Source organism: Amblyomma mixtum, chromosome 3, assembly GCF_055824585.1.
Source record: "Amblyomma mixtum isolate Tamu chromosome 3, ASM5582458v1, whole genome shotgun sequence".
NCBI classification, from domain to species: Eukaryota; Metazoa; Arthropoda; class Arachnida; order Ixodida; family Ixodidae; genus Amblyomma; species Amblyomma mixtum.
Genome location: NC_143014.1, coordinates 175,629,958 through 175,657,750, shown reverse-complemented (window position 1 = coordinate 175,657,750; position 27,793 = coordinate 175,629,958). Strand labels below are relative to the sequence as shown.

General features: G+C 48.0%; 1 protein-coding gene across 1 annotated transcript in view; it reads right to left on the bottom strand.

Moving 5' to 3' along the window:
* LOC149352803 (nose resistant to fluoxetine protein 6-like) overlaps nucleotides 1-26,216 on the bottom strand; it is a 38,539-nt gene extending 12,323 nt beyond the window's left edge. Inside the window, exons 1-9 of the mRNA XM_089577246.1 lie at nucleotides 26,113-26,216; nucleotides 25,892-25,979; nucleotides 23,874-23,989; nucleotides 22,696-22,866; nucleotides 21,513-21,606; nucleotides 20,991-21,083; nucleotides 1,624-1,789; nucleotides 1,191-1,270; nucleotides 981-1,103 (exon numbers count right to left, since the gene is read on the bottom strand). Coding sequence (XP_089433372.1) covers nucleotides 981-1,103; nucleotides 1,191-1,270; nucleotides 1,624-1,789; nucleotides 20,991-21,083; nucleotides 21,513-21,606; nucleotides 22,696-22,866; nucleotides 23,874-23,989; nucleotides 25,892-25,979; nucleotides 26,113-26,194 — 1,013 coding nt within the window. The 5' untranslated portion in view covers nucleotides 26,195-26,216. The remainder of the gene's footprint in view (nucleotides 1-980; nucleotides 1,104-1,190; nucleotides 1,271-1,623; nucleotides 1,790-20,990; nucleotides 21,084-21,512; nucleotides 21,607-22,695; nucleotides 22,867-23,873; nucleotides 23,990-25,891; nucleotides 25,980-26,112) is intronic.
* Nucleotides 26,217-27,793: the final 1,577 nt, after the last annotated feature.

Genomic DNA, 27,793 nt, shown 5'->3' with positions numbered 1-27,793 from the left:
GCTCTCACACAGAGAATTAGCAAACACGGTATATCTGATCCCACGCGAAAGTTTCACGTTTCTTAGACCAGCCAAGTTTCTTGAGGTAGCTATCAGTTGTTCAGTAACATACAAAAAAAAAACATTGAATAAACTGCTCGCCTTCAGTAAGTTTTATTATTCCCTTTTGCTCGGCGCAGGGTGGACAGACGCTACTCAAGGCGATTAAGGGTGATTAAAACGAACGACTGACACTAAAAACCCAAGCAAGCCACCTTAAAAGCCATGCAAACTGATACAGCCTTCCAAAAATGTGACTGCTTCGTCGTACGATCCAAGGAGAGCACCCGCCAAATGCTTAGTACACTTAGAATTGTATTATCACGGATGTTTTCGCAACCATGCACAACTTTTGGGCCCCTTCGTTGCTTCCTGTCACTGCATTAGGACATGCCATTATGGCGCTAAAACAGTACGCGGACAGTAAATCGAGCTTGTTATTTGCAGATAATTAGTGTTGTTCAAATACTCTGGTTGTTCAAAACGCTTCACTGGTAGTAAGAGCGTCGTTCTGTTCGACATGGTCAGTGTAGAAGCATTCCTAGTTCAGAACGATAATGATCGCCGGACTTTATCGAAACACACTTGCGAAAGTCAACTGCATTCCTCCATTTTTGTCAGCATACACCGTTGAGGGCGATCAGGGGTGAGTCCACTTAAAAATTTTGTTCGCCCGTCTGGTTCTGTTTTTTTTTTTTTTTAGCCAATCAACGGTTTAAATATTTCGCTCTAGGATATGAATATTCCGCGTTCTGGGACGGAATAATCGTTTTAGAATACGGTCCACGATTTTCTACATGTCGCCTCTTCTGTTCCGCTTCCGAACATGAAACATTTTCTACTTGTAAACATTCCGAAAGCATGAGGCTACGAAAGGGTAGTTGGAAAAAGTAAAAATCGACAATGGAAATTTGAAAGAGGGAAGACGAAAGAAGGCTTACTCGTCGTCCGGTATAGAAAAGAGGGCGACCGGACCGTCGTCATTGATGTACGTGACTAGGCCCGTGACAGCCATGCTGGCGAAAGCGAAGGCGCCTATGAGGCCAAAGCCAAGAGCTGGCCGCCTGCAACACGAGTCATCGACCAACCGTGTACATTATTAGCGTGAATAGCAAACTATCGCTAAGGGACCATTAAGCTCTCCATCTTACCTGTATAGCGCCATAAAGAAGATTGGAGAAATGATGAAATACTGCATGTCACAGGAGAGGTACCAACCATGTGGAAGACACTGAAAAGAATGAGCAAATATGAACGTCTGAGGCGAAGGATTAGCGTACAGGTGTCACTGCTAGTTCCAGAAAGGCTACCTTCGCGCCATGCGTGGGGAATCACAGAACGCCGTCAAAAATTTATCCGTCCCGACGTCTAGTCGACGTGTATGCGCTGCTTTCTGGCAATATTTTTTTCAGGCTACAACCCTCGCTAGACATCCGAAAGAGTAATGTGTCTTTTCTCCGACTGCGTTGCTCTTTCGTTTTTTTCCCCCTTGTGCACGGTAAGGGGTCTCCAAACACTATTCTCGCTTACAAGCTGTACACTTAGACCTGCGCAGGCACTCATCGTGACTGCTGTAATGCTTACGACTTCCTGGGTCTTCATCCAGGAACTAATGTAAATCAGGTTGGTCCACCAGTAGCGCTTGCATCCTTCCGCAAAGCGGTCCACAGTCTCGTGCCACAGAGGTCCGTTCATCCAAGGCGGCCCAAGGATCAGCGTGAGAGACACCATCAGGAACGGAGGCGTCAGCCTAGGGTGAGAAACGAAGCCCGCGGCTTATCAGCAGCTATCAGTGCAGTTTGGTTTAACACCTGTCTTTGATATGGTCCACTTGTTAACTTTACTTATAATGTAAAAAGCTGTACACGTTTTCTAGGGGGCATTTTTATTGTTGGAGCCAGCAAAACGGTGCTAAAGCATCCTCAGTAATGGTCTTCTTTTTGCCATGGTCACAGGCATGGCGCTAACCTTTGTTGCACACTCAAGAATAGGCATGTCATGCAGTGAGACCACGTGTACTGTCTCTTGGGGTGTTTCTGTTCGCCCTAACCTTGAGTAAATCAGATAATGCTCCAGAGACGGCTACCGATATTCTAGAATATTTATCGATATTCTGCTTCGAATATCAAAGTCAAGGGTTTTCTTTCAATACAGGCTGGCGCATGGTGCGTCTGCCAGCTCTTCATAACAATAGGAAGGCTGTGAATGCTTGTAGTAAATAATGTGTGCATAAATAAAACTAAACACATGTGCACTTATTAAATCATATAACACGAACAATACAGCAAGGCCCCTCGAAAATGTAGCGAGCACAGCGGCAAAAAAGCTGCGTGTGATGCAGCTTGACTGCACTGACTTGACTCCGGAGCAAAGAAACCGCATTCAAAGAGAGAACGCACATACACGCACAGACTGAGAAAGGGCGCCTGATTATATAACCTGCGCTGCGCATGCACGCACAAAATAATCATGAAAACCAAATAATTCGCGGTCTGTAGTCCGTGACACGCCTAGACTTAAACTTCGAGCGTTGCCAGTAAACAAACAAAGCTTCATGCACCAGCTTTCGTTCCGCTTGTCCTAGGCGCCGTCACCCAGGAGAGCGATCAAGCATTATCGAGATTTCGACGCTGTAGTGCGGCTGCGCCTCACGGCCAACGGTCCCCGCCGCGCGCCTGATACAAGCGGCCGTGCTACGCCTTTCACTCGGCGCTTCCTCGTACACCGGACCAAGCTGAGCGCATTTCGAAGTGTTTGGCGGTGTCTAAGCACCACGTGTCCCACCAGACGGTTTCAACAACAACATAAATGCGCGCAGAGCGTCCGAGAAGCATTTCTAAGCATTCGACGGCATCGACCGCGCGTCCTACCCGATGACAGCGAAGGGGTACATTGCGTGAGGCGCGGCCTGCGTGCACGGGATGGCGAAATGGAGCCCGCGGCGTTTTGGGGCACGTCGCAGATGCGTCTCTCGCTGTGAAAAAGCCGCGATGTGTTCAAGGAGTCTCTTTTTGCACATATATCATAAGTATGTTGTTACTTCATAAACGGGTAAAATTTATCTCTCGGACGGTGTCATTTATATAAACCTTTGCTTTCCTCCTTGTGTTTCGCGGCGCACGAAATTAGCACCAGTTTTTAAGAAATCTGTTGTTGTTCGTGTGGCACTAATTAACTGCAAGTTGACCATTACATGAGCGAGTGCTCATTGCGTAGGCGTTTGCGACCTGCATGCCACAGTGAAAAAAGCAGCAGTCCCGTTCGTTCGCGTCGCGGCAAATGGCCTCAGCGCGCCACGTTGCCAGTACCAGAATCCTTCAAAAGCGTGCAATGGTCATGGAATTTATACGCGGCTATATGGGAGACCTTGGTGTGCTGCCAAAAGCGGCCGCATGGCGGCGCTGGCATCAATCGAGGAGCTTGTTTTGTTGAGCGGCGGAGTGGGAGGCCGCCTAAAGCCTGTTTCACGTGCTAGCGAAAACGCTAGCGATTCCTGCTGCCGCGGCGCAAGAACCTCTTTCGAACCGTCACGTTCACCGCGACGCTCAGCTTATTCGCTCAGTGGCTTGCATGTGAACCAGCCTTAACTGTATAGAAAGCGGCGGTTTTTGATGTGCCGTTTTCTTGTTCCGGCACTTATCGGGCGCAGTGTGGACGTATGAAAGCACGTGTTTTAAGAAGCGAATGCTTTCTGTGAACAATGCCTTCAGCTTTTTGTCTGACGGGCTGCCGCTCCGGCTACAAGAGCAACGATGACAAAGTGCCACATTTTTGTTTCCCCTCTGACGCTGAACTGCGAAATCCGTGGAGACGCGCCATCCCTAGATAAAAAAGTTAGTAGCTTCTGTTTCGATTCGTCGAGTGTGAGCATTTTTGAGGCACATTTAGATCCTGCGGACATCGTTCGGCAGGACGAGTTCGTAGTGAAGGGGGACATTTCGTCGCTGCGACGCTAGCTGCCAAAGCTTAAGCATTTAGGATATGCGAAGAGCTCCCATGATACTTAACCAAGCACTAACCATGTCCTCAGCCATCAACAAAGCGCCACCGTATCGCATCAGATGCATGCACAGCAGCGGGCGTTTGGATAACTCGGGCCCGAACCATCGTCAGCGCTACTGAAGCACCTAATGATGATGAGCCTCAGTGTCAACTTCGCACCGCTCGCTAGTTTCAATGTGTCGTCGCTAGAAATGCTAAAAGAATGCTCTGGCTGGAATTACACCTTTAATTTTTTTTTCTAGGTGCTGTACAAAGTGCGCATTCCAGTTTGGACAAAGCCTGGAAAACTGTAAAACACCTGCTCAATCCCGAGCTGCGCACAGACTTAAATCACAGCTTCGCGACTGTGCGTGCAAAATGCCCAGCTTGTGGAGGCAAAAAGTCGAGCCACTGTTGACTCTTCTTTTCCTGCTTTTCGTAGTATACGTGAATAAATTGTAAAGCAGAAAAAAAAAATCCCCCACGATTATGATACTTCCTAAGGCGAAATTTCAGCCCTTTCGAAGCTAGAACTACAGCACGGGCTGACCGACGGCGCTAAATGTCCTTCATATAAGTCGAGCCCACTAATCAGCCGCAATTGTAACGAACGCTCGCTTATCACGAACGAAAGTGGTACTACCGTGAAAATATCTATTAGAGCAATGACACTGCATCTCAGATCCAACGAACGACGGTGATAGCACAACACGGACAGAGCGAACGAAGATGCACCGTCAATTCGGCCCCGCAGTCTAAAAACGCTCCCTTCTCGCCTGCGTGGAGACTAAAAGGTTTCCTGGCATCCATGACACACCCCGCCCACTTCCATAACAGTGTGGTGACCTCAAAAAAAAAAAATGAAGGCTTATCAAGGTTAAGCCCAGTGGATGCGAAGCATGTTAAGCAGCTGCCTCAGTGTGGATGGGGCTAAGTAACGGAGACGTGGTTTTAGGTTAATCGTCGTACTTTATTCTTTGCAGCCCGACAAACACACTCTTATGGTCCGTAAGTGCATGACTCTTGGTTTGCACGTCACTTCTTGACCGCATACACGCCCGGCGCAAAGACGCTGGCGCGGTTGCGGGCACAGAGACTGACGCCAGGGTTGCCAGGTCCTAATCTCAAAAAATAGCCAAGAAAATGATAAAAGTAGCCAAAAAGTAGCCAGTCTACGGCCACGGTCTCAAAAGTAGCCAGAATTGACGCCAAGACACCAAAAAAACGTCACCAGAGGCAGAAAATTTACAGTTTAAAGATAGGGGGCAATCTATGGGGCAACAGTGCTTGTAAATAACTTGGAAGCATAAGCGGTATTTATGACATGACTTGAAAAGTGACCAGAACAAATCATTTTCTCTTCGGCAGAGCAAATGCTTTGTGTTCTTTTGACGCAGTCATAGTTATTAATGCGTGAGCATTAGAGGGGACATGTCGCGATTTCGTGATGGGTAAACAAAGTGAAGCCCTACGTGAAGCCCTTGTGAGTCCTACGTGAAGGCGTACGTGGAACTCTAGGAGTGAAGCGCTACCTACCAGATTATAAGTACTCTCCCCACCACGGCTTATGGAAGTTAAATTACTGGTTGGTTGAGACTGGTTGTTTGGGAAGAGCAACCTGGGCACAAGCCCCACCAATGGCAGCACCTGCCATCGCAGGGCAGTAGCGTATTGCTGAAACACTGCACCACGGCGCCAGGAGTGGTAGGACTCTCAGCGATCAGTAAATGTATAGAATGACCAATTCCACATATCTGGGCATTAACCCATTAATGCTATCTCGTCATGCCCTTAAGACGGAGCTCAAGTCTGATTAAGTCGCCGATCTTTGTCTGAAGCCTGCCTGACGTGTAGAATCGAGCCTCGAACCGAAACCGAAGTGAAAACCGAAGTGCCTGCATGACTAATTCGCATTTGGCCTAACCCAGCTAAATTGTTCCCCATTTATCGACAACAAGGCAGGTACAACAGGATAACGGTGTTCATAAATAGCACTTCAAAAGTAGCCAAAAAGTAGCCAAGTAGCCAAGCTCAAATTTTTGTCGCCAAGAGCTCTCAAAAGTAGCCAATTTTGCGCAAAGTAGCCAAACCTGGCAACCCTGACTGACGCGACGGCGGGCGCGCGCCGCTTCATCCCTGGCGTGACGTCACATATCACGTGATGCAGCGATGGTGGCGCCGCTGCCACGTCTCGCGCGACGGCGCGAACCGAAGCGTGGAGGCCTCCGCCGGGCGACGTCCGACGGCGCGATATGAGGCCCCATCTGCAGCCGGTGTGACGTCATCACGTGACGTCACATCACGTGATCTCACTTCAAGGTCAATGGTGGCCACCGCCGGGCGTCGCACGAAGGCCCGAAACCTACGTTAATATGCTTCGCATAATAAAATGTCGGCACTGAAGCCACCAGTCAAGCGCGCACCAACGGGCTGCAGTGTCAATTGATGCATGCACGTGTGCCGATTGGTCACAAGAGGATGCTCGTGTGCGCGCGTAAGCGGGGCATCGTTGAGAATGAAATTGCGAGCGGTCGGTGATATACCAGTGGTAGCTATCTGAGGCTCCCATTCAGATAGCTTGCCTTGCTAACACAGCCGGTCACGTGGCGTGCGTCCTCCAAACAGTTCTCCAACTTCTGCGCTGCTGCCGGTCGGAAGCAGCGCGGTGCAAATCATACGTTCTGCGCGCATATGCGCTGCACTAGCTTCGTCGCTCCATCGGTGCAACTTACTTTATCGAGGATCGGAAACGCGGAGGCCGGCTGGCCACCACTTGGCATGAACGCTAACATTGCATTTAGTAATACTGCGACCCTAAGCAGCTCATTGGGATAAATGATTTCAGCGAGAAGCACACGACCATCTGGATAGCTTGGAAAGCGCTGCTATACGGCCTGTGGGAAAAAGCTGACTTGCATCACAGATCTTCTCAAGAAATAAACGCCAGGTTTGCATATCTTTGCATTTTTCGCTGTAATAGAGAAGTCCATTTACTACGAACCTCGGACACAACGAACGTGATCGACGTGACTGTCAATTTATTTATAAATGGGTTCGACGACTGTATAAGGCGCGCCGCGTCCTTCGTCACTTCGCGTCAAAGCAGGCGCGCACGCGCACAGACGTTTCGAGTTTCTTCTCTCCGATCCTGCGCCGCCGCGCTCGAGCGAAGTGGAGAGGACATCCCACAGCACACACAAGGTTATGTGCTCTTCATGGGCAAACGGGTGCTTCTCCAAGCTTCTGTTTCCTTCTGCGGCGCGAGCGAGCGTGCTTCCTTTCACGCTGCGCCGGCTTTCGGCGCGTTGGCGCGTACGACTCTGGCGCCATCTCTGAGCGAATGGCGGCACCACTCTACCTGTGTGCCCCAAGGAGGATATATAAAACTTGCTGGAGTGGAAGCCGCCTATGCGGGAGAGTGAAGCCTTGGCGGCCATCTTGCCAGTGGCAAAAAGCAGCAGTGCGCAACCGCGCTCGTGCTTCTTCGCGCTGCCTATGAAGTTGCTCGCGTTTACAAAACAATGAAAGCAAGCGGTTGGGGTTGTAAACGTTTATTTTTCATCCATCAGCAGCCAACTGGCATGTAGAAAGCAGTTAACCTGAACAAATATTAAGAAAAAAAGCTTAATAATCAGACGCACAGTAAAAATAATGGTGAGAGGCAACCTACTGGTGATTGAAGATAATCACCCTTGACAGAACTGGTCTGACTTTATTCTTGATCAATTCCCGATTTCGTTCCTTTGTCATGTGGTATATCCTCACTTTCACGTACTCTTCAGCGATTTTTTGCACAAATTGTAGATATGATTGTCAAGCGGATCGAAGTCAAGGATGTGCTCCTCCAGTTTCTGGAACCACTTTTTCTCTGAGGACACAACCAGGACTTCCAAGATAAGGTGTTTTGCCCTTGCCAGCACCGTTGTAATGGCATCACATTCAGCCTGCAGCCGTCGTAGCCCCTTCTCAACTGCTTCACACAGGCCAATGACGTCTTGCGACGGCGAAACAAGTCCACCCCGGCTCTTCTGCTTAATTAAAGGCGCAAGCGCATCAGAGTGCAGGGCTGTGATGCACTGATCGCATGTTGTCGTTGCACTAACTTTTTGCGCAATGAAGCCTGCTATATATGGCACCACGGCACCGACAAAAGCAGAAAGACTTTCGGGCCAGTCAATGCGATGTGTGTAGTCGTGGTCATCGGGCTGCAGGACTGATGACCTGCGCATGTCAGTGACCGTGCTTTTTGCATCTACCATGGCTACAGTAGTGGTTGAATTCAAGATGGAGACGATGTCTTGGGAGCAGTTTCCAGAATTGGAAGACGTCACTTCCGTCTGAACCAACAGACGCTTGTATGCAGCCATGAACTTGAACTGCGCAGCTGTTGGATTGTTGTTATGTCCCCCTCGTCCACGTATGGACCCGAAGAAGTTCTCGGCATGATCTTGACTGAGTTTGTGGGTCAGCAAATATTTCAGCTGATCCTGGCCGACAAGCTCGTCGAACATTCTTTCGGTGCTTGCCATGCATATCAAAAAGCCAACAAATCCAGTTTTTTTTAGTCCTTCTGTAACTGGACGTCCTGCCGGATCTCTCAGGCCGTTTATGTACGCCCGGGTCTCCAAAAAGAATTGCTTCCAGCAGGATTCATTCTGCTTACGAAGAGGTGCCTTATAAGACCTTGCTAATGGGTTCCTGGAGTTCATGATGTCGAACAAGTGATCGAAAATTCTAATAAACTTTGATGTTGCGATGGTACCCTTGAATTGTGGCAGCTTGAACACTTGTTCGCAGAAGTCCAAGGCATTGGCAACTGAGGCACTGAGTGCTTGTACAGCATATCGGACCTTCATTTTTTGCTTTTCCCACTGAACGTGGACCTTTGTGAGCTTGTTGCCAAGACGCAAACCCTCTCCACGTTGCAAAGCCTCCAATGCTACTACATAAGCCCACTTCACATGCTTTCCTTCAGCGTCGATGAGGTGGCTTACGGTTGCCAATGAGTTGCGGATGAGCTTAATCATATGGCAGGCATCTAAAATAACGTGAACATTTTTAGTGCAATCAGCTGGGTTGAAAAAGCTTGTAATAAACCCATCAGAGTCCGGTAGAAGCTGAGCACCTAAGCACTTAGCCATAGTGAAGTTCGATGAGGCACCGTCAAATGTAAGAGAGACAACTTCAGCCTGAACTGATGCAAGCTTCTTAATACATTGTTTGGTCAGCTCCGCCCTCTCCGCTCCAGTTAGTGTGTCAATTAAAAAGTATGCGACTGGCATCTTGAGTCTGATGTTTATACCAACAATCATGAAGACACACACATTTCTGGCTTCGGGGAGACTATCATCATCTAACCCCGTTCCAAAGTCTACGTACCCGACAACTTTGTCTCCAACGAGTTCTACGTGTTTCCTTATGGCCATGTCATCTACGACCAGAGCGCAGTAGAACGGTTCACTCCGTGCTTGTGCAAACTTTTCGAGGAAACAAAATGCCTCACTCGTGAACCCAGGAGCTCCGTGGATTGATCGATACCAATCCCGAAGTGTTCGCTGTGACGGAAGGGCACCATTGAATTTGGATCGGACGTACTCGTATGCGGCTGGAGAATAAAAATGCAACGTCAGCGCGAACGCACGGAGCTCAGGTGGGTACTTGCCCTTTTGTTCGTTGCTTGCCCTGCACAGAAGTTGTTGAATGTCACTTGAAAAGGCAGATGCAAACACGTGCGAGCCTTCCTCGGACAGGAGTTTTCGTTCTCTGATTTCTTTTATGATTTCTTGTGCTGTCTCATTTCTCTTCGCAAGCCTTCGCTTCGTTTGCTGCAACATCTTAATTTTCTTCTTCAACTGTGTTATCTCTTCTTCAGAGGCACTGACTTTGTCCTTGTACCATTTTTTGCTCGGCGAAAACGCAGTTGATGGCTCTCCAACTTCAGGCATTTCGCAGTCTTGATGCTTGCGCTCTGAACGCTTCCTTTTTACCTGAAATGGACACCACATATTTTTGTTCAGTCTCAAGTAAGAGAAAAGTGTAGCTGGGAAAGCAAATGGGTTTCATTTCTTACCATGAACTTAGTGCTTCATAAGACGGTTTTACAGAAGGGTGAAGGGCGCTTCCATATTACCACGCAATCACAATAACTTCTTTTCAACAACGAAGCAAAAAAATAGCGCGCACAGCACTCCTTTTTTCCACGAACACAATTTTTCAGCACGATACTAAAAAAAAAAAACCACTAGCGCCAAGAAGCTCAGACGTTTCCTTCCATTTGCTTCCATCCACTATCCGACAAGAACCTTCGTCGAATCTCGACTTCGGCAGCCGTATTAATGCCACGAACACTTCTCACGTGAGAAAGGCGAATAATTCTGCCTAGCGTGTCATGGTTTAACATTCTCCAGTAATACTCACGGGCTTCTGTAGGTGCTGCGGAAAAGCAGGTAACACAGAAGGCACACTTCCCGCGCGCAGCCGCGTCGTCTGTCCGGTGCGGTCAAAGCACTCGGGCGCGAAGTGTACGGAGCACAGGCGATCTCCATCTTTTGCATGCCATCTTTCACGGCGAACAGCCCGCTCCCACAGGCTCCGCAGCTCGGGATCTTTTGGAAACCTGCCAGTAATTTAGGCACTATTATTTGTTGCACACATCTACCACATGAGTTTGCGCCGCTCGACAACGCGCGCGTAGGGCTCAATTGAACACGTTTTCGTGTACTTACAGGTGGAATGTGCGGCCACAACCCTTCTTCAGCCTGTTTGCGCATCCGTAGGCAACGCAAGAGGCAACCATTATCAAACCGTTGGTGTTTGCATGCCCGTCGCGTCAGCTTGTACTCAAACAGCGCGCCAAAGCAGCAGCGCGAGCCGGCGTCAAGCGCGCTTTCTGCCACTGGCAAGATGGCGGCGGCCGGCTTCACTTGACAAGCGCCCCCTCCACTCCAGCAAGTTTTATATATCCTCCTTGGTGCGCCCGCGCGGCACGCACGTGTTTGTGTTTCTATGTTCTGCATCCGGTTACGCCGACGGCAACGGCGACGGCGAGGGGCGCCGTTCACCCCACGAACGGCCGCTTAAGAGCTGTACTCTAAAACAAAAAAAAAAGATAGAAAGCAGAAAAATATAGGACAAAAAGGCAACAGAAATAAGTGCATCAAATCATGCCCTATGTTTCCACAGCACTCAAGAGTTGCGTGAAAAAAATAATAATTTCATGCATACCAACACAACGTTGCAAATAGCTGACCGGAAGAATATAAAAAGTTGGCCTCAATTTTCTTTGTCAAGTGGTTCACCCATGTAGTACGTATGGGAATTAAACAGGTTAGGACTGTAGCGCAGGAACAGAAAGCCTTTCTACTCTGGCGAGGACAAAATAAACTCTTCTGGTTACTTTCAACCAGGGTGTCGAACCGGAACCGAACCCGAACCCGAAACCGGAACCGAACCCGAATTTTCGCCTCGAACCGGAACCGAACCGAACCCATAATTTTTTCGCCATCTTGGAACTGAACCCGAACCGGAACGATTCAAAGGAACCGTTCCGAACCGGTTCGGGACCCGGTTCAGCCCAACTATTTTTGCATCCCGGCATATTTCTTGTTTTCCAATAAAATGAGATGATCTGGCGCATATATTTAACCACCCGTAGCTGTCTGCGCTGGGAAGTGCGAAAATAGTACCCAGTATATGCGACAGCAAACTTACAGCAAGTCTGGTGCCTAGGAAGAAGCCTAATAGACGCTTCTGTAATGTACTACCGCCAATTCTAAAGACTTGTATGTCAGGTTTGTGTGAATCTTGAGTTATGACTCCTCCCCTTTTACATATTTGCGTAAATCATTAATCAAATTGTTAGGACTGCTCTAACTCAATAAAGTACTATAGACACCAAATTTTTGCTTGCGTGCTTTCTTCTTTCAAACGATGCGTTAGACATTGGTGTACATGGAGCACCACGTGGTATTCACCAACACGTAATAAATAATTTATATTTGAATTTATCCTTGAGCCTGTTTCGGTTTCATCAACATAACGGTGGTTGTGACGTGTAGTGGAAATTAGGTCGCGTGAGGAGCAATAAAACGGCAATATAACTGGTAATACGTCATTCGTTGTAATTATAGGTCTTGAAGCCGGCTGATTTAAGTGCTATAGTGAGTCAAAACAACGTACCAGCGTTTGTATTAGTTTTCCCGTGCCTCACGTGACCTAATGTTGAACTCACGTCTCAGCCATCATTCGGTTGATGAAACCGAAACAGCATGGGAGAAAAAATTATTTTCTAAATTATTTAGTGGCAGTAGGCGAATACCACACGGTGATCCATGTATTCTAATATCTATGGCGTCATTTGAAAGGAGAAAACACGCAATAAAACTGAACGTCTATAGTCATTTTAGCACCGATTGAGAATACCTTCCTTTTCTCTGCGTCATTTCCCACAAATAGATGAAATTGTTGGGTGCGCGAGCACCCAACAATGTTGTGCTGGTGGTTTTTGAGGAAAGGAAATGGTGCAGTAACTGTCTCAGTTCTTGATGCACACCTGAACCGCGCCGTAAGCGAGGGAGGAAGGTGGGAGTGAAAGAAAAAAGAGAAACAGGCGCAGTAGGGGAGGGCTCCGGAATAATTTCTACCAGCTGGGGATCCTTAAAGGGTAACTGCATAAGTTTTAGAAATCGACGAGCTTAATAGGGTCGAATGTGTGAAACTTCCAGGTAAAGTATGCGAAGTTAGTAAGCCGTATCTCGTATGCTGCCCCCTTCCTTGATCTTAAAGTTTCAGAAAAGGAAAAGATAAATGGAATTATCAGGCGATGCACAAACAAGCTCTAGGATTGCCCATCCGTACATCCACTCACCGCCTCCTAGAGCTCGGAATGCATAATACTCTGGAAGAAATTACGGAAGCAGTGAGAACGTCCCAAATCAAACGCTTAGCCGGGACCACAACCGGCAGGGCCATTCTAGAAAAACTCAATCTGAGCCGAGATAACAGAAGAACAGCCAAAGTTGACATGCTCGGAGAAATTCGGGACAATATAGTTGTACCCCCATTACCCAGGAATATGCATCCTATTCATCATTCAGTGCGCCGGGCCAAACGGGCAGAGGCGCTAGAGAAACGCTTCCGCTCCTACACAGACGAGGACATGGTCTACGTGGATGCCGCTAAGTATGGTAAGAACACGATGACCGTCTCGGTCGTCAATAATAAACAACTCCTCAAAATAAGTGCCTCCATACTCTCAGGTAACCCAGAGACTGCAGAGGAAGCTGCCATAGCACTGGCTTGTGTAGGCACAAAAGCGAGGTACATCATCAGTGACTCCAAAGTTGCCATACTAAATTTCAGCAGGGGCCGGGTCTCCCTTCTAACGAATACAATTCTAAGCCGTCATGTAATAGACCGGAAAATTACACTAGTCTGGACACCAGCACATGAATCCCTGCCTGGTAATGAGACGGCCCACGAGTTCGCCCGAGGCTTTTCCTTCCGGGCGGACCCGAGCGAGGTGGTCTTTACACACAGGGATCGCATGGTGACCTACAGAGAAATTACACAACACTATCGTTTGCAGCGAGCTAGACTTCCTCCAGCGGATAGATCTTTGTCCAGATACCAAGCCATCAACTGGCGCCTGTTACAAACTTACACCTTTCCTAACCCAGCACTCTGGAGTCACATGTACCCAGGGCAATTTTCAGACAAATGCGCAAACTGCGAACTTAGGGCCACCTTGGACCACATACTATGGGAATGTCCTCATGCCCCCCGGGAAGGACGAGGAATAAACACAAAAGATCAATGGAAGACCTTACTACTGAGCTCCGACCCGGCGACTCAGTTACAACTTGTCCGACTGGCCGAAGCCGCCGCCGAGAGTCAAGACCTTTCGGCCGTCGTCTAGGCGGGTAGCCCTCTGGCTACCCTCTTTCTGTTGGACATTAAAAGTTTTCCTATCCTATCCTATCCTATCCTTTTGGCCTAGCATTTCAGACGGTGACATATTCACCAATTAAAATTTCGAAGGTTTCCAAGCTTCTCCGCAGCGCACAACGCTAAGTGGGGGACGCATGATGACATCATCGAAGGTATGGGTACATTTCCAACGCATGAACGCCTGCTTGGAAGGAAAAACAAAACAACGCCACCGAAGGCAAAGCCCGCCGAACGTTGTTTGGCAGCGTCCAACAAGGCACGGCACGGCGTGGCTCACAATGACAAGGTCGTACTCGCCTTGGATTTGAAGGGAGCATTCGACAACGTTACCCACGAGATCATTCTCACCCACCTCTCTCAAACTAACTGCGGCAGAAACGCCTTTCAATACATTCGGCAATTTTTGACAGACAGACAATCTTACATTCGAATCCAGGATAAGGAACATGGCCCTTTTCATTTAGGAACCAGGGGTACACCACAGGGCGCGGTGCTCTCTCCCCTTTTATTCAATCTGGCTATGATGCGCCTACCGGCCCAGCTGGGCGCTGTCACCGGTGTACAGCATGCGCTGTACGCCGATGACATCACCCTGTGGGCCACACAGGGTTGCCTTGGAGACATTGAGGCCAACCTGCAGGAGGCGGCGACCATAGTGGACCGTTATGCTCGCCGCTGCGGCCTCCAATGCTCCACCCAAAAGTCTGAATTTGTGCACATACGCCCCTCACCAAAGTGCACAGCCAAAATTTCATTGTCTCTTGAGACAGGTCCAATCCCTGAAAAAATCGAAGTCCGGGTACTGGGGCTCTTTATACATCAAGACAGACGGTCAGAAACAACATTGGCCGAACTCCGTCAGGTGGGGGACCAGGTGGGCCGCTTAGTCCGCCGGGTTTCTAACAAGCGCGGGGGGTTACGATGTAAGGACGCCTTGCGGCTGGCGCATGCATTTGTAACCAGTCGAATTCTATATTCGACTCCATACCTCCACCTGCGGAAGCAAGACGAGGATTCACTCGAAGTCATCCTCCGCAAAATTATTAAGCGGGCTCTGGACCTCCCCGTGACCACCTCCAACAAGCGCCTCCTGGGGCTGGGCATGGTGAACACATTTCGGGAGCTCCGGGAAGCTCACTTGACCAACCAATACACACGTCTCTCGAAGACATCGTCGGGTCGCCGCCTTCTTGCCCGACTACACATCCAACACACCACACTCATGGAAGAGCGCGTACGTATTCCATCCCAGTGGAGATGCGCCCTCCACGTGCGCCCTCTTCCCGCGAACATGAACCGTGAGGACCATAATGGCCGGCGCCTGGCGCGGGCGGAAGCCCTGGCCCGCCACTATGGATCGAAACCCGGCGTATTCTACGTGGATGCCTCCGGCCCCCACCATGGGGGATGGTTCACGGCCGCAGTCGTCCACGAATCCAAAACAGTGAACGGCCTTACTTTCCGAGCCCGTGACATAACACACGCGGAGGAGGTCGCCATTGCTTTGGCTGCATCTCATTCCAATTCAAAAACAATTATTTCCGACTCGCGAGGGGCATGTCGGAACGTCGAGCAGGGCTGGGTACCGTATCTAGCCTACCGCATTCTCCAAAACAGCGTCTATACCGGGGACCCCGCTCACCGGCGTATCGTTTGGGCTCCTGCTCACATGGGCCTTGAGGGAAATGAGGCAGCTGACGCCGCCGCCCGCGCGCTCTCTCACCGGACATTCCCCTCCGACCCCGACGATCAGGAACTCGAATTCACTCCAGCTTACTCGTTTAAAGACATTTCTTTACTTTATCAATCTGGCCATAGTCTTTATCCCCGCCCGTGTAAAGGTCTCTCAAAGGCGGAGGAGCGGCTTCTGCTTCGCCTATATACAAATACTTTGCTGTGCCCGGCAGCTCTAAAACACTTTGACCCTTCTTTCTCTGGCAGCTGTCCGCACTGTGCGGAGAAGTCTTCGGACATCTACCACATGGTGTGGGCCTGCCCCTCCAACCCTGCTATCCCCCCTCATCCCAACCCAACCCGGGAGGACTGGGAGGCGACCCTGCTCGGCTGCTCTGACCTGCAGGCCCAACGGGCCTTGGTCGCGCGAGCCCGGGCAGCGGCCGACGCCACTGGGGTCCCGAACTAGGGACCTCCACCTAGTACTTGTGAGGGCTGGCCCCCTTTGGGTCAGCTCATACCTCACCTCCCGAAGTTTATCTGTAAATAAATGTTTTCCACCACCACCACCATGGCTGACGGCAGCGGTAATTTGAAATAATGCCATCCGTGACGTCACACTGAACTTCCCCGCGCTCCTCCGTTTCTTTGAGGAGAAGTGCAGATTTTAATGCAAAATAAGATGCTTTAGGCTACTAGGTTGTCTTCTAGGCTTCTTTTTATGGTTGTTGCATGGAATATTTGGAACCTCTCTGACCCTCCTCATGCCTTACTTGACCTCGTCGAATTCAGCGGACTCGGCATAAGGCCTCATGCCACCATAACTCCCTTTCTCCGCCCGCACATGAAAATTCCAGACGGAGCAGACGTCAAGAAAGGGTAACGAGACAGGAGGTTGAACTTGCGCAACATATTCCTCCTGCGTTAAAGTGCACTGTTCTCTGAACAGTGACCTCGTTGAACGCGGCGGTTCTGCGTGTTCATCCATTATGCGAATTTTCTACACGCTAAGCGGTCCTATGAAGAGTTCGCAAGGAATTCCGGGGGTTTTCATCGCAGTCATAAATGTTATAATGAAATGTATGCTGTCAATAGGTTTTTTAAGACAGGTGTTAAGTATGTCCCAAAAGAACACAGCATCACGACAAAAATATCACTTTATTGCTCAAATTGTTTCTCGTTGCTCGCACAGGTAGAAATGCACTGACCACGGCACAAACGTCTCTTTGGCGCAAAGGCACGTCCTTGAAGCGTGAAAAAGGTTTTTGTGGCCGGTTGAAACTATAGTCGAGCCCACTTATAACGAACCTGACGGTCACGCGGGTTCCGTTCGTTATATCTGATGTTCGTAGCAAGTGGATTTTTCGTACAACATCCAAATACTAAGGCCGCTAAAAGTGGCGTTTATTTCTTATAAAACTGCGTTATGCGTGCCTACTTGTGCAAAGCAGAGCCTGTGGCGGCTCTTTTCAGGCTATCTAGGGCGGTCATTTAATCCTCGTCAAGGACCTTGCTGCCAACTATCTTTTTTAGGGACTGGGTGTAACTAATCATGGATCAAATAAAATCAAATCAATTTATTCAAACATCCTGAGATGCTTAGGGGCACGGACAAAAAGCCAAAGGTGGCTTGACGAGGTCCGTGCCCCTTACAAGGCATACAGTGGAATACGCGGAATGTTTAAAATACAGGCAGTGAATTTGCAGAAAACGCAGAAAACGCAGAAAACCCGCGGACGCCATGAAGTGTGCATGGCATCTGGTGGCAGGTCAAACACATAAATGAGATTCCTGGCGGTAAGGAGAGCTCGCACTTGGTGTTCAACGTCTTCGTCAGAGCAAGCGCTTCTGCGATCATTTTGTGGTCCGCGGGAACGTAGTTATCCGAGGAAACATCTGGCCAGCTATGGATCAACGAAGCGTTGCCAGAAATCTGCATGCGTCTGGTCACACGTGTTTTCGAGCTTCTTCTGTCGTTCCTGAGCTGATGCAGCGGCGAAGCAGCGCAGCGCTTGTGGCGCAGAATGCATCCGTTGCACTGTCCACTGTATGACAATGGCTGCACATGGTAGCGGCGCAAAAGGTGGAGACGACTGGGCAGCAGGCTATGCATACCACGTGACCGGCATGGCCAGCAAGAGTTTCAGAATTATCATATCACTGCTGTTAGTTGATCCGCGAACATGGTCGCTAGCTTCGCTTTCGACGATGCCCCTGTCTCACGCACACCGCGCTTCTTCCATTCGGGATGCTTTGCCGAGCCGGCGAACGCGTAGGCAGTGATTGCCCTCGTAGGCCATCGAAGCGGGTTTGACCGGCGATTACTTACTATTTCAATAGAGAGTTATAGCATAACGTTACCATGTTTACTTTACCGTTTACAGTGTTTCCGGACGCCGGACTTGCCGGTTAGCGCTGCGCAAACAGTACCGCCTTTTAATTCCATTTCTGGGTTCACATGCTCTTTCCGGGGCGGTGTCGTGAAGGTTGAGAGGCGCTATTTCATCCGCGTGCTTAGTGGAAAAACGACCTCTACAACTTCGGGGTAGTTCACCGTGCCACCTCGTTCGCTATAACCGAGTGGTGTGGCCAGAGTTGTTCGCTGTATCTGAGACGAATTTCCGTTGCCCTTATGCATATTCTCAGGGTAGCACCTCACCCGCTCGTAATAAGCGAGCGTTCGTTATATCTGCGGCCATTGAAGTGGGCTGCACAGTACATCCGCTGATGATACACTAGTGTCAAGATAGTCAAGGTAAGCCTGTAGATGTATGGGTAGAGGAAGTAATGACCGATCGCAACATTTTTCATCTGCCTTGTGGAGAGGCCATACAGGTAAGTAAAAGCGAAGAGTGAGAAAACCGAATGAATCAGCACAAAGTTTTCATGCGAGAATATCCAGAAAAGACAGGCGAGCACTCAGTCGCCTCTTAAGCACAGCTCCCCAAAAGGGGTTGTTTGTAGTTTTGAAAATAAATGCCTAAAACAAGTTGGTGGACAAATGGTGCGCGCCAGATTAACCACTCTCTATCACTCTATCAAGGCCGCAAAAAATGGTGCAAAATCCACCGGCTTTTCGCCTTACACCTCATAAGGTGGATTATAGCGTATACATAGCCGATTTTCATTAATTACGAGTTCATTTTATTTTGCGGCTCTTGCTGTAAATTCGTCTTTCTGCTGCGGACAATAAATGAAATGAATAAAGTGAGAACATCTCGCATTAAACAATTTTTTCATGCTTAAGTAACGAGCGCCGACTAACAACTGGTTATTTTATTCTGGAAAAAGTATATAAAGGCGCAGGACACAGGGAACAACCCCAAAAAACAGGAGAACAAAGGTTAAGGCTTAAAAACCATACTGCGCATGCACATCACAGTCGAGTCATGACGTCTTTTTCAACGAAATTCGAAGAGTATCTTCCATAGTAGACGGCACTTCCCTATCTCCTGGACCTCACACAATTGCCAAGAAAGCCTGACTTCTATCTACCAAATTATTAGATGGTGAAGCAACACACTCATCTGCTTCCTTCCTGATCACATAGGCCTCATCCGACTCCCTACAAATGCAAACAGGGTTATTAATCAGGACACTTGTCTTATCTACTTGGAGGGGCAATCGTTGCACTCGCTGCAATGCAAAGTCAAATTGTACGACAGCGCTACTTTTTTCACCCACCTGTGATGTTCGAACAAATGCTCATTGCTTCCCCACTTAGGAACACGTCTCCTGTTTAATCACCCTGATCGAACTTTTAAGGAGATGGTGGAGGCCTTTATGACCAGGAAGGAAGGAGATGAGCGTGTTGCTTCACCATCCATCAATTTCGTAGATAAGGAGTCAGGCTTTCTTGGCAACTGTGTGAGGTCCAGGAGATAGGGGAGTGCCGTCTACAATGGAATATAGTCTTCGAATTTCGTTGAAAAAGATGTCATGACTCGACTATGATGTGCATGCACGGTATGGTTCTTTAGTTTTGATCTTTGTTCTTCTGGTTTTTGGACTGTTCACTGTGTCCTGCGCCTTCATATATTTTTCCAAGAATGTAACAACCAGCTGCATGTCACCGTCTGTGTCGTTTCCAGCCTTCTTTTTGTCCTATTTACTGCGCTGCTTAAGCATGAACTCTTACTAACTAGCCCAGTTTTATCAATGTTCTCGTAAACAAATCATTGCATTTTTTATTTTCTATACCAATGGGCAAGAAAAAAGGAAACGCATAGCAAGCTTGACTGAAACCCATCTGCTTTCTAATTTTTTTTGGGTCCTGAACCCGTTTTGAACCCGTTTGAACCGGTTCAGGACGGTCCGAACCGGTTCGAACCGGAACGGAATGGCCCTCTGGAGCCGAACCCGGAACTGAACCCGAAAGGCGTGAACCCGAACCCGAACCGAACCCGAAAATATGCCGGTTCGACACCCTGCTTTCAACTCTCTTCAAAAATGCCTCGTTCGCTTCCGTGCTTCCGTTCCGTGGTCCTCGTTTATTTTTAATTTCACTAGCGATGCTCTTAAACTTCCAGTTTACTCACAGCCGCTGCTACCCTGCGTCCTATACAAGACTTTCTAGCGACCTTTCTGCTTCTGCTGACGTTCTTCCGCTACTTTGGTACTATTTTTGGCTACTTCTAGCACCTTGGTGGTAAGTCGGCTACTTTTTTTGGATACATTTATTATTCTTGTGGCTTTTTCTTTACTTTAGCTCCTGGAAATCTTGCACCTTGCAAGGGAAAACGGACATAAGTGCCGCGTCCACAAGGTATTCGCGGAAGAAGTCGTCGTTACAAAGCTATAAATAAATCCTGATATAATCTGCAATTTTCGAGTGGTGCGGCTTCGTCGAGTAGAGAGAAGAACCTGCTGTTTACCTTTTACCTTCCTCAGAATACTGTGTCAGGCTAGAGAAGGTGCACGGTATATTCTGAACTGCACGGCCGTAATGCGTACATTGCCTCCGAAATGAAAGCTATTTGTTCAAAAGCTTACAACATTAACTCCATCGGGCAACGCTCCATTGTTTTGCCTGAATCCACAACATCCACTGAAGAGACATGGCTTGCATGCCGATGTCGATGTTGGCCGTCTCCTTCGTATCGAGTCGCCGCTGGTTCAAAGGCGCGACAGGCCAAAGTCCAAAACAAAAAAGAAAAACAGATCTTCAACCAAGCAACTAAACAGTAAAAAAACACTTTCGTTCATTCTTCACAGCGCCGCCTGCTATGCACGCATCATCATTGCATTTGCACGTGCATCATGACGGGGTTGCCAACTCAAATTGATACACAGAGCTCCGTGCTGTAGCAGTTATGCATGCATGTATGAAAGTGTAGTTGATTGCCCACCTGATGTAACGATGAATGTAGTACATCAGGAAGTCAAATCGTCCTTTGTCTTGCTTGAGCTTTCCGTAGCAGACGAACATAAGAAGCAATCCACTGCAAGAGGTAAAAATTGCACTCCTGCAGGATTTGCCTTTTTTGGTGACAATTTTTTTGTAACATAAAAATTTAGCTTTTTAAGGTAATGTAATGTGGGATTGCATTCTGACCAACATATTTCACGCTAAAGGGGCTATCGCGGTAAAGAGTCGATTAGAAGTCAGGAAAACCAATAAAACGCCAACGCTATCCCTGGTACTGTATGTGAGCGCGTGGAACTTCACATAAGGACACAAGCGATTTGCGCGTTTATCGATCACGCAAATCAAATACGCCGTTTTTTAGCTTGTGCTAATTGACGAAGAGTACGTCGTTCATTACTCATTCTGCATGAATACCAAGTAATTTACCAGTTCACAACTGAATGTTTGCTTTACAAAATCACGTGTGAAATAGCTTTAGAAGATGCAAGCCCTTCACGCTTACCTTAGGAGGAAGAACGTGTCCACGGACAACGAGGCGTTCAGGACCACTTGGAATGCAACATCCTTTCCCAACTCTTTCGCCCGGATAGCTCCTGCTGCAAGATTTGTTCTTTGTTTGAACCTGATCTTTTTCCGTCAAAAGGACAGTGCTGAGCCCCAGCCAAACAAGCGATCTGAACGCTTTGCCTTTTATAGGTTTGAGTTAAGCCTTCCTTTCAAACCTACTGAACTGAAGCGGATAAAGGCTTACTTCAGTCTTTGTTTAAACAAGGGCACAATATGTGCACGAACGAGTGCCTCGAATCGCCGTGAATTTTGCGTTTCCATCCTCATGTTTATAGTTATTCAGGGACGCGCGCGTGCGTGCCCGCGTGCATGTGCCTGCGTGCGGCGGCGTGCGTGCGTGTGTGTGTGCGCGCGCGTGTGTGTGTGTGTGCGTGTGTGCGCGCGTGTACGCGTGTGCGCATGTGTGCGAATGTGTGCGCGTGTGCGCATGCGCGCGTGCGTGCGTGTGCATGCGTGTGCATGCGTGTGCGTGCGTGCGTGCGTGTGCGTGCGTGCGTGTATGTGCGTGCGCGTGTGTGTGTGTGCGCGCGCGTTTGTGTGTGCGCGTGTGCGTGCGTGTGTGCGTATGTGTGTGTGTGCGCGTGCGGGCGTGTGTGCGTGCGTGCGTGCGTGCTCCATAAATACGCTTTCAGTTCAATTTCACATTCGTCGCGGACTATACGGGCGTCCTTTTATCCGAGCACTGATATCGTGTCTGCTCACGTTCGAGTGAAAAGAAAGCGTTCACTGCAATAACAGAAAAATTAGGGGAGGCAAGACATGATTACTAATTTGTAACTTTGACCTCAAACTGTACGTGGGAATAACTTTGGCCGAGCGTAAATGTTCTCATTTTTCAAGCTAGGCAGCGTTAGGAAAGAAGTAAAAAAAAATGCTGCAACAAAGTTTTCGCGAATTGCACCAAGTTATAATTTTAGCCATTTTAAGGGTGTCGTGTTGAGATCTCTAGTGTGCAGAGTCAGCCTAAACTTACAATATTCAGCCCCCTTAACCTCCTTTCCCCCGCCCCCTTTCAGGCCATGGTCGCAATCTTGTAGGCCAATAATAATTGAATTGAAAGCATGGACTCCATTCGACAGATCCTAAAAGATGGCTACAAAATCAGTGAACGGGCTTACAAACTATCGAATTGTTGCGGCTGAAGTACACGTGACCGAGCATCACCCATAGCATGCTGATGAAGCGAATCCCGTGAAGGCATCTCATGCTCCGGTCGTTGGTTTTCGTCGACAGGATTTTCCGGCCGTTGGAGTAGGCGGAAAATGCCTCCAACAGCTGACGAGGAATACCTGCGAAAAATTGACCGGGTTGTTTTTCAACGCAGCCCCTGGCAAGGCACGAGGGCGTCTGTATGATTTCATGGATATACGTGGTTCGATATTTGCGCACTCTTCACGCGTTTTAAGCTTCAAGTTTAAAATACGCGTCGCTTCGGGCTCCTTCAGGAATGCTGACAGAGTATACGGAGTGTCGCCTTGACCCTTAGTGCGCCGGTGTTCGGCTCTCATGACGCCTCACGTCATACGCTTGAAGTTAACGAGCAAACCGACCTTGCGATTGCAATGCCCCCTGACGTTCGTTAAAAAAGCCCTCCACACATCTATTGGAGCACAAGAAACAATTGCAGTGCAGCAACATATCTCGAACCAATATTTAGCCATGGTGCGTTGTCCGGCAGTTCTGTTCAGAGAGTTCAACAGTGTCAAGGAAAACAGGTAGTTGCACTGCTGTCCACTATATTGCCGTACCTCATTTTTTTTAAAAAACAAAGTCAGTCAATGTCGTCTGCCTTCTGCGCTATCGACAATTTTATAGCACGTACAGGATTATATGATCTCATAGTATTGCTGCATATGGAACGAGAGAAAAACGAGCGTGTAATGCAATTGCTACGAAAATATGAAACCATTTTCGTGAGCTGCCTTCTGCTTGCCTTAATTTGTTTTTACTACTAAGGAAGCATCATTGTGACTAGTTTCACGTAAATTTGTCACTTCCATAGGCAACTACAGCGTCGCATTGGTTCAGTGCCGTGCAGCTCAGCTAGATTTGGCGGCTTAACGTAATTTTCTATTTAACCAGTTTTTAAGTCTGGACCAACCACTTCCCCTTGAGTTTCATCCGAAGGCGTAATGCCTGATTTGAGTTTAATAAAAACACCAAACTACAGGTTATTTTAGAGCCAAAAGCTATAAAAGCTATCTGACTTCTGGCGCGGGTACATATTGCATACTGTTCTCCCAATAGTCATGCGCTCTGCATACTAAATGTCGCGGTTGATTTGGCTTTTTCTTACCTTTTTCTGGTTCCTTGAGGGGTTCCGGCTCTCGTCTAATAACTCTTCGGATTTTGGGCACAATTTCAGACAACGTGCCCGCGATGACGATGAGAACTCCACAGCCAAAAATTGATCTGTGGAACAACACCAAACGTCGCTATTCATCGCCCGAGAACACGCAGTACGCACTCATGTGTTCATGCAAATGGATTCGAAAAGCACGGCGATGCTGAAAGGATACCGAAAGTGGAGCACGTGAGATGCGTTGTGGACCGCCTTTCACTCCTGCGTTCTCTTACATTCTGACTCCCTCGAAGAATTAAGGTCTGTAGACCTGGTATGCACTATGTCCTTCATGTGTGGAATATGTCTTTCGGAAAGTAACATTTTTTTGCGTCTACAGAAGGAGCAGGGCTTGTCAAATGACGCTAAGGAACCCTGAGCTGAGGAAAAAAAACATTAAGCTAAAGAATCCAAGTCTGACAAAAGCTGCCAAGGTTGGACACAGTGCATGTCGTGCGTGCGTACCTTGCAAAGCGTCTGCGTTTGAAACCTACGAACCGCGGTCAGAAGTGGCAGTCGCTGTCTTTGCTGCCCCGAGGCAACAGCCGCACTTTCTAGGCAATCCTCGTGTGACATATGCAGAGGCGTCCATATATATATATATATATATATATATATATATATATATATATATATATATATATATATATATATATATATATATATCAACTTATTTCATGGCAGCTGATTGATCAATATGAGATGAAGTGACCGGAAATTGAAAAAATAACAAATAACAGGATTTAATTCACGACGTTCCGGCTTGAGAACCAGCCTTTTTCGCACTTGAAAAAGGCTGGTCTTCCAGCCCAAATGTCGTGACTTAAATCCTGTTATTTTTTCAATTTCTGGTGACTTTATCATTATATATATATATATATATATATATATATATATATATATATATATATATATATATATATATATATATATATATATATATATATATATATATATATATATATATATATATATAGCGAAGTGGCTTCTCTTTACTTCCTTTGAACGTTCTGCGAGTCGAGAGAATTTAACTTTATGGCTTCGTGCTCGGAAAAGTTCTGTGGGTACCTCAAAATAATAAAGTGATACAGTGACAGGTTACGAGCATCTGATTTTCACAGCACATCTTAAGACGACGATAAAGACGATTTCACACCTCGCCTGTTCGACCAATAAACGGGATTCTCCTCGGAGCACTTAAACCGCATTGGATGTGTGCTTCCTCACAACGGAAGCGCATCCAAATATTCCCCAGCGTTCTCTCAACATGAGTGGTGACGCCACGCGTGAGTTCATTATAAATACTCGGAGTGGCGAGTTTTGGACCGTATATGTGACTCTAGCTATCTCTTCAGCTTGGCTTGGTCATGTTGGCTAAGCCGTTTATATGGGCTGCTTGTTAAGCCAGCATGCTCAAACCGGGAGGTCGATAAAACGGTATGCGAGTCACTAGGAATTCGGCGCATTTTTTTTCGCGGGTTGCAATAACATCGCGTAGGGTTTAGAATGTTTCTACCTATTATAAACGAATAAAAGCTACGCAGAATGCCTAGAAGTTCTAATTGTATCGCGTGCAGCTTGTTTTACTTCACAGAGCCATGAGCAAAATTCACTCAGGTGCCCGTTTAAGCACTGGTGCTCAGTTATATTCAGCGCTGACTTTTGGATTATAATGATACTTTTATTGAGCAATAAAATGCACCGTAGTTCTTTCATCGCCATTGACTTCCCAACTGGAGCTACGCATGCGAAGGGCCGTGTAACTTTGCTACGTTCCTTCCTTGATGCATCTGCACTTTATCATATATTTCTGCCCAAAGCAGACCACAAGTGGTGAAATGAGGAAAGTTTTACTCAAGTGCTTTGAGAAGGGAAGAGTTTCCTTCTAAAAAAATGAAAAGAAAAAGAAAAGAAAAAGTGACTTTTGCGCGCCACGTGGAGAAGAGTAGAAAAGTGCGGTCGAGGGGGCTCACAGGATCGCAACGTAGTAATCGGGAAGTACGACTTTCTGCTTCACTTCGCACCAGGGAACCGTCACGTTGGTCTTCATCTGGTTGCCGACTGAAAGAGAAGACAGACGGGCGGAACCGTGAGCGGCGGCGGAAGCGCCGCGCCGATGCCCGGCGTTCCGCCCCGGGAGGCGCGCGCGCGGACAATGCACGAACAAGGAAGAGAGCGGCTGCTGCGTACGCACAGTAGCGGGCGAGGCTCCGGACGTCGTCCAGGCTGCAGGTGGAAGGGACGCAGATGCCGATGCGAAACTTGAGGAAGTACATGTAGGCCAGCGAAGTGTCCAGCTCGAGCGTCTGGAACGGGCAATTGACCAGGGGGCCGACGTGAATTTCGATGCGCAGCGCCCGTCGCTGTTTTGCTGTACGCACGTAAACACGAGAAATAAGAATAAAAGCCGGCTTTTCTCTTTTTTTTTCTTTAGCCCTGCGCACTTCGCCGCGTAGGATTTATCTGTTTCGGAGGAACATCATGGGGAAACTATTAAACAGGCGCAACAGCTTGGGCCACCGAACGCGGCCTGTTACGTCAGCAGCCAGACGACAGCTTGCTGCGCTGCGCCATCGTGCAACGCAGCTTGGAGATCCGCTCCAATCCACATAACCGCGAGAATGTCACGGGGTTTATTGACGACCCAAAGCTGCGCGTGGGGGGTGATGAGAGTCTGATTTCCACCACCTGATGGAGTTCTTTAGCGTGCACTGACATCGCACAGCACGCGGACGTCTTTGTATCTTGCTCCCCCCCCCATGGGCTCACCAGCCGAACGCCGTAGCCACTGAGCCACCGAGGCAGATAAGTGACCACAAGAAAAGCGCCGGCTGGTGGGGAATACCGGGTATTGACTTTTTGTTTGCAAGACTCCCTACCCTGTTAAAAAAAAATCTATGGCAATGACAGCAATTCTGTCTCAGAAGCTAGCTCATATTTGCACAGCGCACGCTCAGTCGTCGATGGGAGTGCGCTTCGAATATACCGGGAGTTAATAACTTTTATTGACAGGCTAGTCGTTTAGCAATAGGTAATAAATAATAACACTCCACCTGCTTTTTTTATTATTCTTCATCTGACGTATCTGATAAAACTGCATAGTTTTTAGCATCAACTATCAAGGGCCATACCAGTTTCAACTGAGGCGAAGCTCTACAAGGGTCGCTCATTTCTAATCTGGACGTTTTGTTTTATAAGGGCATAGAAAGATGCCAGCACACACTGGTCTTAATGCTGACTACTGACAACTGTTCCTTATCTCTGTACGTGGCGCCAACGTAGCAACGCAAGTCACGTGGTATGCAACATGGCGGGCAGGGTTTTGAGTACGACCAGGAAAAAGTAAGTTGGTATAAAACTTGAACTTACCACGGAATAAAGATTAATAAAATGCCCCATCAAATGCCCTGCAGAACTGAGGGAAACTTAAAGAACACTTCTAGCGCAGTTCTAGCACACTTCTAAAAGAGTGCGATCTTCAGAACACTACCCAGAACATCATGGCATAAAAATACATGGCTTGGTTGCACGGAATTAAGTGCACTCGTTCCTTAGCACGTTCGATAGGTGTAACTTGTGCCGATTGGAAATTGGCGGAAATTGGCACCATACTGCACAAGGGAAAAGCCTTCTTTTGGATGACTGATCATTGTTCATGAATCCATGCAGTCTCGTAAACATTGTATGTTCTCGGAAGCAAGCCAGCCCTCGACCTTCGACCGGCGAAATACATTGAAAACCTGCAGTAACAGAATGAATGTTTTCACAGTGAGTTCTGTCATTCCTAGATCACATCGTCAGCAGGAACTAAACGTGGTTATTCCATCTATCCCGAAAAATTTAAAGCAGTTAAAGTGCGCTTAACTTACCAAACT